The sequence below is a fragment of the Mus musculus genome, chromosome 8, assembly GCF_000001635.26.
Source record: "Mus musculus strain C57BL/6J chromosome 8, GRCm38.p6 C57BL/6J".
NCBI lineage: Eukaryota > Metazoa > Chordata > Mammalia > Rodentia > Muridae > Mus > Mus musculus.
The window spans coordinates 69,411,874-69,425,937 of NC_000074.6; the positions used below are offsets into that span (position 1 = coordinate 69,411,874).

The 14,064-nt window shown below is 41.9% G+C and overlaps 1 protein-coding gene across 1 annotated transcript in view; it reads right to left on the reverse strand.

Moving 5' to 3' along the window:
* Positions 1–8,816: 8,816 nt before the first annotated feature.
* Positions 8,817–14,064, reverse strand: part of Gm9495 (predicted gene 9495) — a 33,359-nt gene continuing 28,111 nt past the window's right edge. Inside the window, exons 11-12 of the mRNA XM_017313037.1 lie at positions 9,681–10,236; positions 8,817–9,488 (exon numbers count right to left, since the gene is read on the reverse strand). Coding sequence (XP_017168526.1) covers positions 9,187–9,488; positions 9,681–10,236 — 858 coding nt within the window. The 3' untranslated portion in view covers positions 8,817–9,186. The remainder of the gene's footprint in view (positions 9,489–9,680; positions 10,237–14,064) is intronic.

Below are 14,064 nucleotides of genomic sequence, written 5' to 3' on the forward strand. Positions count from 1 at the left end.
ACACCCTTCTCAATAGTCACAAATAATATAAAATACCTTGGCGTGACTCTAACTAAGGAAGTGCAAGATCTGTATGATAAGAACTTCAAGTCTCTGAAGAAAGAAATTAAAGAATATCTCAGAAGATGGAAAGATCTCCCATGCTCATGGATGGGCAGGATCAACATTGTAAAAATGGCTATCTTGCCAAAAGCAATCTACAGATTCAATGCAATCCCCATCAAAATTCCAACTCAATTCTTCAACGAATTAGAAAGGGCAATCTGCAGATTCATCTGGAATAACAAAAAACCTAGGATAGCAAAAAAATCTTCTCAAGGATAAAAGAACCTCTAGTGGAATCACCATGCCTGACCTAAAGCTTTACTACAGAGCAATTGTCATAAAAACTGCTTGGTACTGGTATAGAGACAGACAGGTAGACCAATGGAATAGAATTGAAGACCCAGAAAACCCACACACCTATGGTCACTTGATCTTTGACAAGGGAGCAAAAACCATCCAGTGGGAAAAAGACAGCATTTTCAACAAATGGTGCTGGCACAACTGGCGGTTAACATGTAGAAGAATGCGAATTGATCCATTCCTATCTCCTTGTACTAAGGTCAAATCTAAGTGGATCAAGGAACTCCATGTAAAACCAGAGACACTGAAACGTATAGAGGTGAAAGTGGGGAAAAGCCTCAAAGATATGGGCACAGGGGAAAAATTCCTGAATAGAACAGCAACGGCTTGTGCTGTAAGATCAAGAATTGACAAATGGGACCTCATGAAACTGCAAAGCTTCTGTAAGGCAAAAGGCACTGTCAATAAGACAAAAAGGCCACCAACAGATTGGGAAAGGATCTTTACCTATCCTAAATCAGGTAGGGAACTAATATCTAATATGTATAAAGAACTCAAGAAGGTGGACTCCAGAAAATCAAATAACCCCATTAAAAAATAGGGCTCAGAGCTAAACAAAAAATTCTCACCTGAGGAATACCAAATGGCTGAGAAGCACCTGAAAAAATGTTCAGCATCCTTAATCATCAGGGAAATGCAAATCAAAACAACCCTGATATTCCATCTCACACCAGTCAGAATGGCTAAGATCAAAAATTCAGGTGGCAGCAGATGCTGGCGAGGATGTGGAGAAAGAGGAACACTCCTCTATTGTTGGTGGGATTGCAAGCTTGTACAACCACTCTGGAAATCAGTCTGGCAGTTCCTCAGAAAATTTGACATAGTACTATTGGAGGATCCAGCAATATCTCTCCTGGGCATATACCCAGAAGATGTTCCAACTGGCAATAAGAACATATGTTCCACTATGTTCATAGTAGCCTTATTTATAATAGCCAGAAGCTGGTAGAACCCAGATGTCTCTCAACAGAGGAATAGATACAGAAAATGTGGTACATTTACACAATGGAGTACTACTCACTTATTAAAAACAATGAATTTATGAAATTCCTAGGCAAATGGATAGATCTGAAGGGCATCATCCTGAGTGAGGTAACCCAATCACAAAAGAACTCACGTGATATGTACTCACTGATAAGTTGATATTAGCCCAGAAACTTAGAATACCCAAGTTACAATTTGCAAAACACATGAAACTCAAGAAGGAAGAGCAAAGTGTGGACACTTTGACCCTCATTAGAATTAGGAACAAAACACCCCTGGAAGGAGTTACAGAGACAAAGTTTGGAATTGAGACGAATGGATGGACTATCCAAAGACTGCCCCATCCCATAATCAGCCAGCAATGCAGACACTATTGCCTATGTCAGCAAGATTTGGCTGAAAGGACCCTGATGTAGCTGCTGTCTCTTGTGAGGCCATGCCAGTGCCTGGCAAACACAGAAGTGGATGCTCAGAGTCAGCTATTGGATGGAACACAGGGCCCCCAATGGAGGAGATAGAGAAAGTACCCAAGGAGCTGAAGGGGTCTGCAACCCTATAGGTGGAACAACAATATGAACTAACCAGTACCCCCAGAGCTTGTGTCTGTAGCTGCACTTGTAGCATAAGACGGCCTAGTCGGCCATCATTGGGAAGAGAGACCTCTTGGTCTTGTAAACTTTATATGCCCTAGTACAAGGGAAACACCAGGGACAAGAATTGGGAATGGGTGATAGGGCAGCATTGGGGGTGGGGATGGGGAAGGGTATAGGGATCTTTTGGGATAGCATTTGAAATGTAAATGAAGTAAATACCTAATAAAAAAATTGAAAAAAATGATGCTAGATAAAAATTACCCCCCCCCCAAAAGATGGCCTAGTCGGCCATCACTGGAAAGAGAGGCCCATTGGACACGCAAACTTTATATGCCCCAATACAGGGGAACACCAGGGCCAAAAAAAAATGGGAATGGGTGGGTAGGGAAGTGGGGGGGAGGGTATGGGGGGCTTTGGGGATAGCATTGGAAATGTAATTGAGGAAAATATGTAATAAAAAATAAATAAAAAAAATTACACCCCCCCTAAAAAATGCATCTCTCAGGATGCATTCCATAAAATACAGGATGCCCATGCTACACTCCACAGACCCAAGAAGGCTGGACAAGAAGAAGGGCACAAGAAAGGATGTTTGATTCTATTGAAAGGTCATGGAATGCAGATGGAGGGAGGGAACTGCATGAGAAAGGAGATAGGGAAGGAGAGGTGGGTTTAGTGTCTGGTGTGGAGAGGAATGGAGTCCATGATAATGAATGGAAATCTGCAACTGACAGGGATGGTAAGGAGGGGGCAACTTCAGGAAGAGATGGAGACATAGGATAGGGGATTCACACAAGTATCAATGTGGGTGTGCTCAGTTGTGACTCAGCATTGGCGATATGGAGCCTGGGGAGGCTTCCTCTTCTGGCTAGGCAAGAACCCCAGTGGAGCAATAGTGACATCAACCCACCCACAAAATTTTTAAGCCAAAACTTTTCCTGTCTAAAGAAATGCAGGAATAGGGGATAGAGTAGAGACTGAGGGAATGGCCAATCAAAACCCCACCAAACTTGAGACCCATGCCATGGACAAGCAACAGTCCCTGACACTATTAATGATACTCTGTTATGCTCGTAGATGCATACTAGCACATACTTTCCTATGAGAGAATCCACCCAGCCACAACTTAGATAGATGTAGACACCCACAGCTAAAAATTAGATGGAACTTGGAGACTCTTATGGAAGAATAAGAAGGTTGGCAGTGCCTAAGGGGATAGGAACTTCACAGGAAGAACAACGGAATCAACTAATGTGGGACCATGAAAGGCAGTCTAGTTTCTGGTTGAGCTAGGTTAAAAACCCCAGAGACCCAGCAGATAACTCTGCAAGGAACAGTAGGTGCTTTGCCACACTCCTAGACACACTCCTAGACACCTAGGAGGCCTCTCCTCAAGGCAGATGTCCATTTAAATGAGGCACGTAAAGGGCTGAAGAGCATAGCCAATTAAGCTCTCCTTCCCAGACACTCCTCACTGCAAAAGGTATGTAACCTCAGGCCCGCCCTGAGAAAGAGGGTCCAGTTTCACTCATCACAACTCTCCTCCATGACAATAAATGCTTTAAAACCATGGACTGGTAAAGATCTGTTCCCAATCTGTTGGTTGCCTTTTTTATCTTACTGACAGTGTCCTTTGCCTTACAGAAATTTTACAATTTTATGAGGTCTCATTTGTTGAGTCTTGATCTTACCTCACAAGCTGTTGGTGTTCTGTCCAGGATTTTTTTTCCCCTGTGCCCCATCTTCCCCACTTTCTCCTCTATAAGTTTCAGTGTCTCTGGTTTTATGTGGAGTTCCTTGATCCAGTTAGACTTAAGCTTTGTGCAAGGAGATAAGAATGGATCAATTCACATTCTTCTACATGCTAACTGCCAGTTGAGCCAGTACCATTTGTTGAAAATGCTGTCTCTTTTTTCACTGGATGGTTTTAGCACCTTTGTCAAAGATCAAGTGACCATAGGTGTGTGGGTTCACTTCTGAGTCTTTAGTTCTATTCCATTGATCTGTCTGTTGCTGTACCAGTACCATGCAGTTTGTTTTTGTTTTTGTTTTTGTTTTTTTAAATCACAATTGCTCTGTAGTAGGGCTTGAGGTAGGGGATGGTGATTCTACCAGAGGTTCTTTTATTGTTGAGAATAGTTTTTGCTATTCTAGATTGTTATTCCAGATGAATTTGCAAATTGCCCTTTCTAACTCTGTGAAGAATTGAGTTGGAATTTTAATGGGGATTGCAGTGAATCTGTAGAATGCTTTTGGCAAGACAGCCATTTTTACTATATTAATCCTGCCAATCCATGAACATGCAAAATCTTTCCATCTTCTGAGATCTTCAATTTCATTCTTCAGAGACTTGAAGTTCATATCATACAGAGCTTTCACATCCTTAGTTAGAGTCACACCAAGGTATTTTATATGATTTGTGACTATTGTGAAGGGTGTTGTTTCCCTAATCTCTCTTTTTTTTAATTAGGTGCTTTCTTCATTCACATCTCCAGTGCTATCCCAAAACTCCCCCACACCCTCCCTCCCCACTCCCCCCCTACACCCACTCCCACTTCCCAACTCTGGTGTTCCCCTGCAATGAGGCTTATAAAGTCTGCACGACCAGTGGGCCTCTCTTTCCACTGATGGCCAACCAGGCTATCCTCTGATACATATGCAGCTAGAGACATGAGCTCCCAGCTGCACTGGTTAGTCCATATTGTTTTTCCACCCATAGGGTTGCAGATCCTCTCAGCTCCTTGGGTACTTTCTCTAGCTCCTCCATTAGGGGCCCTGTGATCCATCCAATAGCCCACTGTGAGCATCCACTTCTGTGTTTGCCAGGCCACAGCATAGTCTCACAAGAGACAGCTATATCAGGGTCCTTTCAGTAAAATCTTGCTAGAGTACGCAATGGTGTCAGCGTTTGGATCCTGATTATGGGATGGATCCCCGGATATGGCAGTCTCTAGACAGTCTACCCCTTCGTCTCAGCTCCAAACTTCATCTCTGCAACTCCCTCCATGGGCGTTCCACTCCCAATTCTAAGAAGGGGCAAAGCGTCTACACCTTGGTCTTCATTCCTCCTGAGTCTCATGTGCTTCGCAAATTGTTTCCTATATCTTGGGTATTCTAAGTTTCTGGGCTAATATCAACTTATCAGTGAGTACATATCAAGTAAGTTCTTTTGTGATTGGGTTACCTCACTCAGGATAATTCCCTCCAGGTCCATCCATTTGCCTAGGAATTTCAGAAATTCATTCTTATTAATAGCTGAGTAGTACTCCATTGTGTAAATGTACCACATTTTCTGTATCCATTCCTCTGTTGAGGGGCATCTGGGTTCTTTCCAGCTTCTGGCTATTATAAATAAGGCTGCTATGAACATAGTGGAGCATGTGTCCTTCGTACCGGTTGGAACATTTTCTGGATATATGCCCAGGAGAGATATTGCGGGATCTTCCGGTAGTACTATGTCCAATTTTCTGAGGAACCACCAGAATGATTTCCAGAGTGGTTGTACAAGCTTGCAATCCCACCAACAATGGAGAAGTATTCCTCTTTCTCCACATCCTCGCCAGCATCTGCTGTCACCTGAATTTTTGATCTTAGCAATTCTGACTGGTGTGAGGTGGAATCTCAGGGTTGTTTTGATTTGCATTTCCCTGATGATTAAGGATGCTGAGCATTTTTTCAGGTGCTTCTCAGCCATTCGGTATTCCTCAGGTGAGAATTCTTTGTTCAGCTCTGAGCCCCATTTTTTAATGGGGTTATTTGATTTTCTGGAGTCCACCTTCTTGAGTTCTTTATATATATTAGATATTAGTCCCCTATCTGATTTAGGAGAGGTAAAGATCCTTTCCCAATCTGTTGGTGGCCTTTTTGTCTTATTGACAGTGTCTTTTGCCTTACAGAAGCTTAGCAATTTTATGAGGTCCCATTTGTCGATTCTTGATCTTACAGCACAAGCCATTGCTGTTCTATTTAGGAATTGTTCCCCTGTGCCCATATCTTCAAGGCTTTTCCCCACTTTCTCCTCTATAAGTTTCAGTGTCTTTGGTTTTATGTGGAGTTCCTTGATTCACTTAGATTTGACCTTAGTACAAGGAGATAGGAATGGATCAATTCGAATTCTTCTACATGTTAACCTCCAGTTGTGCCAGCACCATTTGTTGAAAATGCTGTCGTTTTTTCCACTGGATGGTTTTAGCTCCCTTGTCAAAGATCAAGTGACATAGGTGTGTGGGTTTATTTCTGGGTCTTCAGTTCTATCCCATTGGTCTACTTGTATGTCATTGTACTAGTACCATGCAGTTTTTATCACAATTGCTCTGTAGTGCAGCTTTAGGTTAGGAATGGTGATTCCACCAGAGGTTCTTTTATCCTTGAGAAGAATTATTGCTATCCTAGGTTTTTTATTATTCCAGATGAATTTGCAGATTGCCCTTTCTAATTTGTTGAAGAATTGAGTTGGAATTTTGATGGGGATTGCAGTGAATCTGTAGATTGCTCTGGCAAGACAGCCATTTTTACTATATTGATCCTGCCAATCCATGAGCATGGGAGATCTTTCCATCTTCTGAGATATTCTTTAATTTCTTTTCTCAGAGACTTGAAATTCTTATCATACAGATCTTTCACTTCCTTAGTTAGAGTCACGCCAAGGTATTTTATATTATTTGTGACTATTGAGAAGGGTGTTGTTCCCCTAATTTCTTTCTCAGCCTGTTTATCCTTTGTGTAGAGAAAGGACATTGACTTGTTTGAGTTAATTTTATATCCAGCTACTTCACTGAAGCTGTTTATCAGGTTAAGGAGTTCTCTGGTGAAATTTTTGGGGTCACTTATATATACTAACATATCATCTGCAAATGGTGATATTTTGGCCTCTTCCTTTTCAATTTGTACAAGTGGATATTATCCCAGAAAGTCAGAATACCCAAAATACAATTTGCAAAACACATGAACCTCAAGAAGAAGGAAGACAAAAGTGTAGATACTTCGATCTTTCTTACCTGGGGGAACAAAATACCCATGGAAGGAGTTACAGAGACAAAGTTCAGAGCAGAGACTGAAGGAAGCACCATCCAGAGACTTCCCCACGTAGGGATCCATCTCATGAACAACCACCAAACCCAGACACTATTGCAGATGCCAAGATTTTGCTGACAGGAGCCTAATATAGGTGTCTCCTGGGAGGCTCTGCCAGTGCCTGACAAATACAGAAGTGGATGCTCACAGTCATTCATTGGATGGAACACAGGGCCCCCAATGAAGGAGCTAGAGAAAGTATCTAAGGAGCTAAAGTGGTCTGTAGCTCTATAGGAGAAACAACATAAACTAACCAGCACCCCCAGAGCTCTCTGGGACTAAACCACCAACCAAAGAAAACACATGGTGGGACTTGTGTCTCTAGCTGCATATGTAGCAGAGGATGGCTTAGTCATTCATCAATGGGAGGAGAGTCCCTTGGTTTTGGGAAGATTCTATGACCTGGTATAGGGGAATGCCAGGGCCAGGAAGTGGCAGTGAATGGGTTGGGGAGCAGGGGGGAGGGGATGATAGGGAATTTTCAGGGAGGAAACTAGGAAAGGGGAAAGCATTTGAAATGTAAATAAATAAAATATCTAATAAAAAAAATGGACTGCTTCTTCTCATCAGAATTCTCCATGGTGTACAACTCAGCAAGTCTTCCTCTAAAGAGCCAAGTCTACTCTCCTGCAGAAGGCCTCTCTGTGCTCCCAGCCACAGTTTCCACCAACCCATGCTGCCTGCCAGGCAAGCCAAAGAATCTTCTCCCAGAGGGAGACCCAGCTGGGGCTCTCTTCCTCCCTCTTTTCCCTTTGGCTCTGGGTAAGATCCAGCCCTCAGGCCCCAACTCCAGTCTCAGCTCTTCTGAGGCATCCAGTGGCATCTGGAATGTCCAAGAGCCTGAGAACCTGTTGTCCTAGAGGAAGCTCAGGCTGTGCTCCCGTAATCTTGGAGAAGGGTCCTAGGGCTTCTTGCAACCTGACGCCCTCCTGGCACCAGCATGCATTGCACACAGTCAAAACTGCTCACATCCCACCTCACCCAGGGGCCCAAGCCCTGAGCCAGATGTAGGCCACCCTTTAACCCACAAACTAATGGACCCTTTGGGCTCTCAGAGACTTAACCATCAACTAAAGAACATACACAGTTGGGCTCTAAGTCTATATGCACATAGGTAGCAGATGTGCAGCTTGGTCTTTGTGTGGCCCTTGCTAAAAAAATCTGTAGTAGGGGCTATCTCAAAGGGGGTCGCCTAAATGCAGGATATGCTGTTCTAGCTGGACTGCCCTGACTGGACTCAGTGGGAGTGGAAGCACCTAGCCTCCAGAGATTTCATGTTCCAGGGTTGGAAGATGACCAGGCGGCCCCCACCCACTCAAGAGGACAAGGGGAGGGTAAGAAGGGGCAAGGATTGTGGGAGAGACAGACTGGGAGGGAACAGTGAGCAGGATGTGAAGTAAACAAGTAAAAAATAAAAACAAATAATAAAAAAAAATTTTCCAGAAAACATCACATGGCACAACCGAGACTCCAATAAAACAATAATTTTTGACTTCAGTCTTCTATCAGATAAAACATTTTATTTATATATAAAATTTTTATATTTACATATATATAATATACTTCCTCCTCACACACTTTGTGTGCATATATCAGTGTGTGTTGGAGTGTTCAGCTCCAGCGGCATCTAGAAGAAAAGCAAGAATTATCAATAGTATCATCAGCCACATCATTGGTGGCACTGTCAGGAGCAGCAGCATCAGCAGCATCAGTGTCATTATCATCAGGATCAATGTAATGAGAAACTGAGAAGGTAGAGGCTTGTTTTGTTAATTTTATTCTCAGATGTCGCTTCCTTTGGAATGTTTGTTTCCAGGCTGATACTATCCTCACAAGTCAGAGTTCAGAAGAGCAGAGATAAATAGACACCAATGTTTAACAGAAACTAATGTTTTCAATGGGAGTGAAAAAAAATTACCTCATTCCAGGATGGGAGACAACCAAGTACCATGGTCAGTTGTGTTGGTCTAAACTGGTTTTGTTACACTATGTGAAGTATTTTCAATAAGTTGGGAAAAGGAAACAATGTTTTCTGATTCTAGGTAATGCTTAAATAGCATGAAATGTATTAATCATGACTATTAGTATCAAAGATATCTACTTTTCTATCTAAAATAAAAGTTCATCTATTTTAAGCAACTACTGTGGTCCACCTTACCGGGTTTATCTTTTCTCTTGGAGGGAGGTCCTTGGCCATTTTCTTCATAGCACACTTGGGAATTCCATTTCTAATCCACATCATCATTGATAACAGGAATGTAAAAAACCACATCAAGGGCATTACTGGCAGCAGTAGCATATCTGGTTCCCAAAGAAAACCAGGTACCTGGACAGTGGACCCGCTATGGCCAGTGAGATCAGCTGACTCTAAAGCGTCATAAAAATCCTCAGCTATATCTTCATCTAGGTCAGCAACAGGACTGGGTTCCTCACCTGAAGAAAGAATAGCATACTTGTCTTATGCTCCAAGCAGTGTCAGAACATTCAGGTCAGTTCTTTCAATGGAATCTAGGGAACAGCAAGTGCAGGTACCAGGAGTAGGCTCTGGGTCACAATGGGGTGTGGCCCTTGCATGCTCCATGTAAAAATCTGAATCAGTTATGAAGTCCAACCCAATGTCACTACCTGTTTCTAAGTCATATTTTTCATCAGATTCAGAACTGTCAGAAGGACATGGGGAAGTAATTTGCTCAATATCAGAAGGAGCAGGACTGTCAGGAGCACATTGTGAAGGACTTGGTTCTATGTCAGCAGGAATCCTGGTGTCAGCAGCACAGGTGGAATGAGTTGGCTCAACATCAGCAGGAGCACCCCTGTCAGGAGCAAGTTGTGAAGGAGTTGGTTCTATGTCAGCAGGAGCCCTGCTGTCAGCAGCACAGGTGGAATGAGTTGGCTCAATGACTGCAGGATCCTCACAGTCAGGAGCACACTGGGAAGTAGTTGGCTCAACATCAGCAGGAGCACCACTGTGAGGAGCAAGTTGTGAAGGAGTTGGCTCAACATTAACAGGAGCCCCATTGACAGCAGCACAGGTGGAAGAATTTGGCTCAGCATCAGCAGGAGCCCTGCAGTCAGCAGCACAGGTGGATTGAGTTGGCTCAATGTCACCAGGAGCCTCAAGCACATGAATTCTATGCTTCCGAGGAAAGGGACGGAAAATAGGTGGTTTATTTCCTCGCACCTATAAGGAAAATTGGCAATGTTACTTTTGATTTAAAGTTTCACTGATTTTATTCATTTTATCACCTGTCTGCTAATGTCAGAATCTTGATTTACAGTCCCCAAAATGTTTCTGTATTCAGACCACCTTCATCACTAAGGACACTATCTGATATTCAGCAACCTCTGCTTCCTTTCTGCATGATGAGTAAAAGGCCCAGAGTATCTAGAAATCTTTGATGGGGACCTGCTTAGTGTTATGCTTTTATCTTCTGCTCTTTGCTACCTCACATCATCATTCTCTACAAAATGGAAAGACATAAAAAGAAAAGACAAAATGTGTCCTCTCCTGTCTTTATGACCTGAATTTTGAATTCCAGCCAGATGAGGTGAATAGGGCAGTGAGGTGCTTTGAGAACAAAAAGAACCTCTCTCTTCTGCACTACACTAACCCTTCCCCAATGAATGATCTTCTACAGTTGTCCATTAGATACCTGGGATATCAGAACAGTGGAGCTGAATTGTGAAGTGCATGAATAAAGTATGTCACTACCTACAGCAGAGGGGAATTGCTGAGTTCCATGTATGGATTCTATATATGCCTTCCAAAATCTCACCTATTAGCTCTATGTCAAAGTAACTTTTATGCACTTCGTGTAATTGTAATCTTTGATGCTTACTACCTCCATCTGAATGATAACCTAGGCCTAGTCCTGGAAGCTTCTCACCTATGTGAAACTTAGCATAGGCCTAGAATATTTTCTAGAGGCTACTTACTGCTGAATAAGCACACCGTTATTTCTGGTTCTTTTTCATCTCTGGCTGACTGGTTCAACTCAGGTGTTCTAGCTCAAAGCTGCTCCCCATGCTAACTGATTCAGTCTGGATTCTCTCTTGGCCTCTGATGTTTTTTTGTTCTGCTTGACCTCAAACTAACTAGCAATTTTTTCCTAATCTTCCGACTGCTTCATATTCTCTGGTTCATTCTGCCTTCACCCGTGTCTTGCTGGTTCTCTCTTCAATGAATCTCTCTAAAACTCTCTGGGTAAAAATGCCTCCTCTCTCTGTTTCTCTCTGCACTACCTCTCAAGTAGCTTCCCTTTCCTTTCTTCTTGAGAGAGTTGGACACATCCTATTTAATCAAAACTTTCTCTGATTCATCAACTTCTCTGCCATGCAATTAGACATCATTTTCAGACAAGGTGCTTCATTCTACAAACTAACTTTACCTTGATTGTTTAGGATTAAGGGTGTTTACTAAGGAGGTGTCTGTATTCTGGCTAGAGGGATTAAAGTTTGGTGCAAAGGCTGAGTCACACAATAACTAGACAAGAGTTTATTGAGTAAACAACACAATCAAACACAAGCACAGCATGATCAACTATCCTGCATCACCATGACTGTTGTTACACAGAGAGGATGAATATAATGACCTGATCCAGCACCTCTGTGGTGGCTTGAATGTCAGAGGCCCATAGGCTCATATGATGCTTGCTCTCCAGATGGCTGACCTATTCTGGAAAGGATTAGAAGTTGTGGCCTTTTTGTTGGATGTGTGTAACTGGGATGGGCTTTAAGATTACACTAGACAGGTGCCATTCCCGTAAAGTTCTCTCTTCCCTGTGTAGGTCAAGATGTGATCATTCTGCTGCTGCTTCAGTACCATGCCTGCTGCCTGAGCCACGATGGTGATGTGTGCATCCAACTGGAACCATGAGCCCAACTTCAAACACACCCTTTCTTCTGGAAGTTGTCTTTCTCATGGTCTTTTCTTACAGCCATAGAAAGTAACTAACATAACCATCATCTAGGTACAGTAGGAGTGACTTCAAACGTCTGAAGGATTCATTTCAAGCTATGAAGGGGTTTTGCCCAGTGGATTTGGTCACAAAACAAGTGATCACATTCCATAATGCTAGCTTAGATAGGCTACCCAGAGCACTCACTGATTCAACCAGATACACTTAGGAAATGTGAGTGTTGAAAGTGGATTTGATGCAGCATGGCAAATAAGGTCTCCATATATTTGCTGCTCCTTACATCTCTGAGAAATTCATAACTTAGCAGCCAACTTTTGCCCTTCAGTACCAGGTTTCATGATACTTACATGAAAAAGTCACACTCCAAAACATACTCTGCATCATCAAACAATATAACACAGAGAAGGTTCAACAAAATGAGTTAAGCAGCACTGTTGATCAAAGGGAAAGGATGAGGAAACATGCAATCTCTGTGTCTTCAAACTGTTCAAATGTTAGAATTTAGTTCACTGGATCCACTGAGAAACGGACTTGAATACAGCAAAGCATGTGGAATTTTCAGACATAGGCACGTTTTCATACACCACGTGTTACCGGACTCATTCTCCCCTTCCTCATTGTGTAAACATGCTTGAGACAGGTATTAAAGAAGAATAAAGGACCATATGATGCAAAATTAAATTTCCAGGACATCTGCCACTTCCATGAAGATAACACTGAAGATAAAGGAGAGGACCCTGAAGTGATTTCCCTGAATTGTTAGTCACACAACAGGTGTATATTAACAGCATTTATTTGCCAGTATACTTAAATTCATGATTCAAAATAATCTTTATCTTAGGGGTTTGTGCACATGTGGTTACATTACTCTGCTTATGTTATGCTTGTGTGTGTATTTCTCCCCTCCCTCTCTCTGTCTCTGTCTCTCTCTCTCTATTGTGTTTCTGTATGTGTGTTTGTGTTTGTGTGTGTGTGTGTGTGTAGACTGGAGAGATATTTCAGGAGCTGGATCTCTTCTTCCACAGAGTTAGAAAGAGGCTCTGACCATTTCTGCTGCTCTCTATGGTCTAATCTGTCTAGCTTGTCTTTCAGGGCTGTTCTACTCTCTTAGCCTCCAATCTGGATTTAGGGGTGCAGAGATTACAGGCTTTTTCCTTTTTTCAGGATGAAATTCAGCTTATTAGGGTTCCAAGGCAAGTGCACTATTCCACTGAGCCACCTGATAGGTATATTTTATGTATATATACATGCATGAGTCCATGTATGTGTGTATTTATTTATACATATATATGTGTATATGAATATGTGTATATATATGCATATATATTATGCATTTATATTCTAGTTTTAAAATAAAGGGGAGAGAGAGAGGGAGAGAGAGAAAGAGTGCTTGGTTGTTACCCATATTGGGTATTCTCTTAGCATGCAATAGAGAACTGTTATTATCTAGCTCAGGTCCATTTTTTTCAAATTTTATAGGTATTACACTGCAATTGCCACATAGGCTTCTGGGAAGTTTGTGTTAGTTTGATTTTATGCAAGTTTAATATCAGAAAATAGCATCTATTTTATTTCAATCACATAATTCATTTCTTTGAAGAATGGAAACTACCTTTGGCTAAGTTGTGCCTGGCATATATCACTGCTTTAATGATATTGTGGATTGTATTCTAATAATTGGTATATAAAAGAAGTTGCTTCATTTCATGCCAACTGTAACTATTCTGTGGTTACCATATCCTTCACCATTATTATGTACATTCTGTATCATCATAAATATTCTATTTAGGGGAAATGTGTTTGTATTAGGAATGTTAGTTTTGAAAACTCTAACGGCTTTTCACTGAACTAGAAGATGATTGCCAAGAAAATTTCTGTGTTCGAAAATTACCTGAGTTCTACCTTCTTGCATAGTTCTCTCTAGAACAAAATTTACTCGGTTCATCACATATTGTAGCTAATATTAACTTGGAAACTAAATTGAGCTAGGCTAAAAAGAAGGAACAGTTGAGTTTGGTTTCTGACACTATGAAGTTTACAGTTTCTAAAGGTTTCACTGGGTGTAATAATTACATCTAATCTGCCCCTTT